The sequence below is a fragment of the Peromyscus eremicus genome, chromosome 23, assembly GCF_949786415.1.
Source record: "Peromyscus eremicus chromosome 23, PerEre_H2_v1, whole genome shotgun sequence".
Lineage (NCBI taxonomy): Eukaryota > Metazoa > Chordata > Mammalia > Rodentia > Cricetidae > Peromyscus > Peromyscus eremicus.
The window spans coordinates 13,532,076-13,536,631 of NC_081438.1; the positions used below are offsets into that span (position 1 = coordinate 13,532,076).

Sequence of the window (4,556 nt, forward strand, 5' to 3'; positions counted from 1 at the left end):
ACCCTGGGGATGCAGTGGGAATTGTGCAGTGGACACTGAGTTACTGCCCTGTACCAGGCGTGGCGTCGAGGGCCCCCGAGACCCTGTCACTACCCAGGGAAGGACTAAGGTCGGGTAGAATAATAAAGTGCAAGCCGGAATCTGGGTTAGACCACTAAGCGGCTGTGTCAACCTGAGTAAGTGGTTAAATGACTTCTTGCCTCAGTTTCCCAGCCTACATATCAATAGGACAGTGATCATGTTTACGACCTGGAGTAAAGAAAATGTCGAACAGACACCTGGTGCATGCTGGCGTTATTTGTCCGTAAGTCTATCTAGTGGAGGGAAATAGTGACAGACGCACTGGCTATTTCCAGAACGTTCCCATTCAGCAAACGCCGTCCAGGCTGGATTCCCACCCTTGATTTCAGCGCCCTCACAAACTCCAAAGCAGATGAGGAGATCGTGTCAGTATAATTTATTAAATAGACTCTGAGGACTCCTCCAAGGAGCGATAACAACTCAGTGCATAAATACCAATAAATAAATATTAGCTGCTACTTCCAGCCCCCGCAAGGGTAGAAGACTAAGGTTTCGGTGGACAGAATAAAGACGTCATAAATAACAAAGCTTGTCACAATGGCGCCGTCTCCTTCAAGTTAATTCCTACATTGCAAGGCCAGCCCTCCCAGGACAGGTACTGCTGAGGACGCTAGGATTCTTCCCTAGAGCTCTCTCTACCCCATCACTCAGCATATGCTGTCCTTAGCCTTCAAATTTGCCATGCAGTCTGAGAGCCTCTTAAAGACAGTCAGTGTAAAGCTCTTAATTTTATAGGGGTCTTTAGGCCCAGAAATGCTTGGTTTCCGTGGGTTGGGACACCCGGTGTTGGAACATCTGATGTCGTTGAGTCGTTTTCTGACGTGCGCCGTGCTTGTAGTGTTCTCGTTCAACCTTTCGACCTCCTCCAGGTAGGCTTGGATGGTTGAGATGTTGGCTGACGCTCCGCAGCCCAGGGTGAAACATGGCAGCTGGAGAGACTCGTTTGTTTGCATCCCACCCGCCTGGCATTTGCTCTGTAAAAAGAGGAAGAGGTTTGAAATACTGTGAGGATTAGGCTTGTAATAACTGCTAGAGACCTGGACTGCTCATTTCCAGTGCTTCCTCTGTGTCTAGCCGGACTCAGACCTCAGCTCGTTGGTACAGCGACCCTGTGAGGCTTGGACCATCACTAACCCCGCGTCTGCAGGAATCTGAGGCACAGTCGGTTTATGAGCGGCGCCGACAAGGCATACTCACCCAGGTCGGCCACGTTCATGTTGCCTAAGGGTACTCATAAACACTCTTCGCTCCTGCTCCTCTCCCCATCTGGCTGACGCCACTCCAGCCTTCTGCAACCTGCTCTCACTCAGAGGCTGAGGCTGAGGTAAGTGGGAAAAGGAGGCTCATCTGAGTTTCCATGTAGCTCCCTCCTCCTCGTGCCTCTGTATGAATGCCGCTGATGCCACTTGCTGAGAGAGGGTGGTTTATGTGTGCCTGCAAAGGCCTCTGAGATACTAGGGAGAGTTTCTGGAACAAATGAAGGACTCAGGGTCCTTCCTTACCCTCCCTCTTCCTCAAAACTGACAGCTTTGGGGTAAGACCAAATTGCTAAGACCCCATCGGCCTCAGCTGACTCTTCTACCTTTGAGTCTGTTAAAGCCAAGGGTAAAGCTTATCTACCAGGGCAGACGACAAGGTCGATGCCAATATAGTCAGTCAGTGTCATTTCCAGTTTGGGGGTTATTAGTTTAATTGACGTTATCTGAGAGGTCCCGAGGAAGTGAAGTATTCCCATTTACTGGGTCTTGTGCTAGTCTCCTGCCAGGGTCTGCCAAGGCAGAGGGCCTTCCAGAAAGCTCCAACAGCACACACAGATAGTTGCTCAGTTAGGTAGCTGCCTTGAACTAGCCAGAGGCATCAGAGACCCATGGGAGGATTTTCTCGACCTGCCTCCCCTAGGATATCTTCTGCTCTCAGGGGATTCCTGAATCAAGCTGGCCCATCTCTAAAGATGCACTTCCAGTAAGAACGCTCATTTCGTAGGACCGTGAGCCAGGCAGATTTGAGATAAAGAAGACTGCGAGCACACATCCTGTAGTCTTTGGGACGTTGCCGGGGTTTGGGGCCCTGGACTAGTCTGCCTGTGCCTCCTCTGTTAGTGCATTTACCCCCTCATAAACATCCCACCTCAGCCTGTCTGACTCTTCCCCATTCTTCTCTGGCCCCCAGAGCTGGTTTCCCATCGAGAAAGGATAGCTTTTCTGGTGAGCAAAATAAGGCATTTTAAAGAAGCGGTTTGGGAAAGGAATCTCAAGGGCACTTACATAGTTTTCATAAAGCTTCTCTGAGTCCAGTTTCAAGTGTATAAGTATGGGCCTGATCTTTGCTGTTGGTACACCAAAGGATGGGTTGCAGATGACCAGCCAGGTTCCTATGCAGCAGAGCAGCACCAGGGCAGGCTTCGTGGGTCCTGGAGAAAGAGAAGAATGCCATAAGGCTCATGGGTCGGCTGGTGTAGCCGTCCCTGTCTCATTCCCCTAGTATGACAAGAGCCATGGAGCTGAAGCCATGGAGAGCTCCAGCGCCAGTGGTACCTGTGTGGAAGGTCATGACGACGGTGAGAGCGTGAGTAAAACCTGCTTTGCTCGTGGCCTCTGGAGCTTGATGGGTTCGCCATGGCCACCCGGTGATATATAAAGGGCCAGCGTGAGGAGAAGATCAAAGGCCCGCCCATGGCAAAACCATTGCTCAGCTTTTCTCCAGAAAACACTTTCAAAATGCTGCCAGCCGCGGCTCGGGGAAAGCGGGGCTGGAAGGAAATGCTGAGGTTACCCTCAAGGCAGGCAGAAGCTTGAGTCATGACTGTGCATGCGCGTGCGTGCAAACACACACACACACACACACACACACACACACACACATACACATACCACACAGGAAGGCACACGCATCTTGGGCATCTCTTTCTTCTTGGAAAGTGCTCGTTGGCTTAATGAGAGGAAATTTTGAAGCCCAGAGTTTGAAGTGTACAACCACTGAGGAAGAAATGACTTGACAAGGGTTGAGGGTCAAATGCCCTGCAGGGAATTTCGGGGAGGCCCCGTGTAGGCTCGAGTCACTGTGAAATCCAGAGTGGTCCATCTGTGGGCATTCCTGACGCACATCCGTGCCGGTGAATAGGGATAGCGCCGACGAACACTGTGTAGGTGTGATCTTCGACGCTATGATGCTTGTTCCCGGATCCTCACCCATGTCCTCATTGACTTCTGGCTCTAGGACCAGAACCAGGGCTCGAGAATTATTCGATGTCTTCCATTTCCCAAGTAATGGGGGGGGGCAGTTAATTGCTGGAACAAAGCGCGGTGGCACACACCTGTAATCTTAGCACTCAGGAGGCTGAGACAAGAAGGTCACAGATTCAAAGCCAGTTTGGGCCATATAGAAAATCACTGTCTGAAAAATAAACTAATTTTTTTTGAGCTTTGAAGAAACATTTACGACCGAGTTTCAAATCACACACACAAAAGTAGGTGAGACATTCTTTTATCATCTTTAAAATCAAAATATCCTTTAACTATTTTTTAAAAAATCAAAAGGAATTATTCATGGTTTGGAGCGATGCCTCAGTGGTTAAGAGCACTGGCTGCTCTTCCAGAGGACCTCTTCCCAGCACCCGTGTGGCCTCTCACAACCATCTCTGACTCCAGTTTCAGGAGATCCAATGCCCTCTTCTGATCTCCGTGGGCACTAGGCATGCACATGGTGCACAGACAGACATGCAGGTAAAACACTCATACACATAAAATAGATTTAAATAAATAAGAGGTATTGAGCAAGGCATGGTAGCGCCTTCTTGTAACCCCAGCATTCAGGAAGCAGAAGAGGGGGAATTGGTGCAAATTTGGGGCCAGCCTTGTCTACCCAGGGAGCTGCAGCGTGAGAGTGTATATCAAAGAAGAAGAAAATGTTATATTGATCACTGGTGGACACTTCCATCAGATGCCCAAAGCCCTGCATTCAATACCCAGTGTTTCCAAAAATATATTAGTGAAATCATTTATTCTTTTTGATAAGATTTATTTTGTGTGTGGATGTATGTTGCCAGTGCCTGTGGGGGCCAGAAGAGGGTATCCATCCTTCTGGAGCTGGAGTTACTGGTGGGTGTGAGCGAGCCAACGTGGGTACCGGGAACTGACCTCAGGTCCTCTATGAGAGCAGCAGACGCTAAGCCGTCTCTCTAGCTTCCCATTTATTCTTCTTTGTTTGTTTGTTTGTTTTTGAAGATTCAGGGTCTGATCATTTGTTTGTTACTCCTTTTGGAGGTTTTTTTTTGGGGGGGGTATTTTGTTTTTATTAGTTGGTTGGTTTGGGTTTTGGGGTTTTTTTCAGACAGTCTCTCTATGTAGCCCTGGCTGTCCTGGAACTCACTGCATAGACCAGGCTGATCTCAAATCACACAGATCCACCTGCCTCTGCCTCCCCAGTGCTGGAATTAAAGGTATTTGCCACTATGCCCAGCTTATTTGTCCTGGAGC

At 49.2% G+C, this 4,556-nt stretch overlaps 1 protein-coding gene across 1 annotated transcript; it reads right to left on the reverse strand.

Annotated features, from left to right (window-relative positions):
- Positions 1 to 541: 541 nt before the first annotated feature.
- Il31 (interleukin 31) lies at positions 542 to 2,903 on the reverse strand. Its single transcript, XM_059249769.1, has 3 exons — positions 2,616 to 2,903; positions 2,346 to 2,491; positions 542 to 1,055 (listed from the first exon to the last, which is right to left on the reverse strand). The coding sequence occupies exons 1-3, from the start codon at positions 2,629 to 2,631 to the stop codon at positions 729 to 731; spliced, it is 489 nt and encodes a 162-aa protein (XP_059105752.1). The 5' UTR covers positions 2,632 to 2,903; the 3' UTR covers positions 542 to 728.
- Positions 2,904 to 4,556: the final 1,653 nt, after the last annotated feature.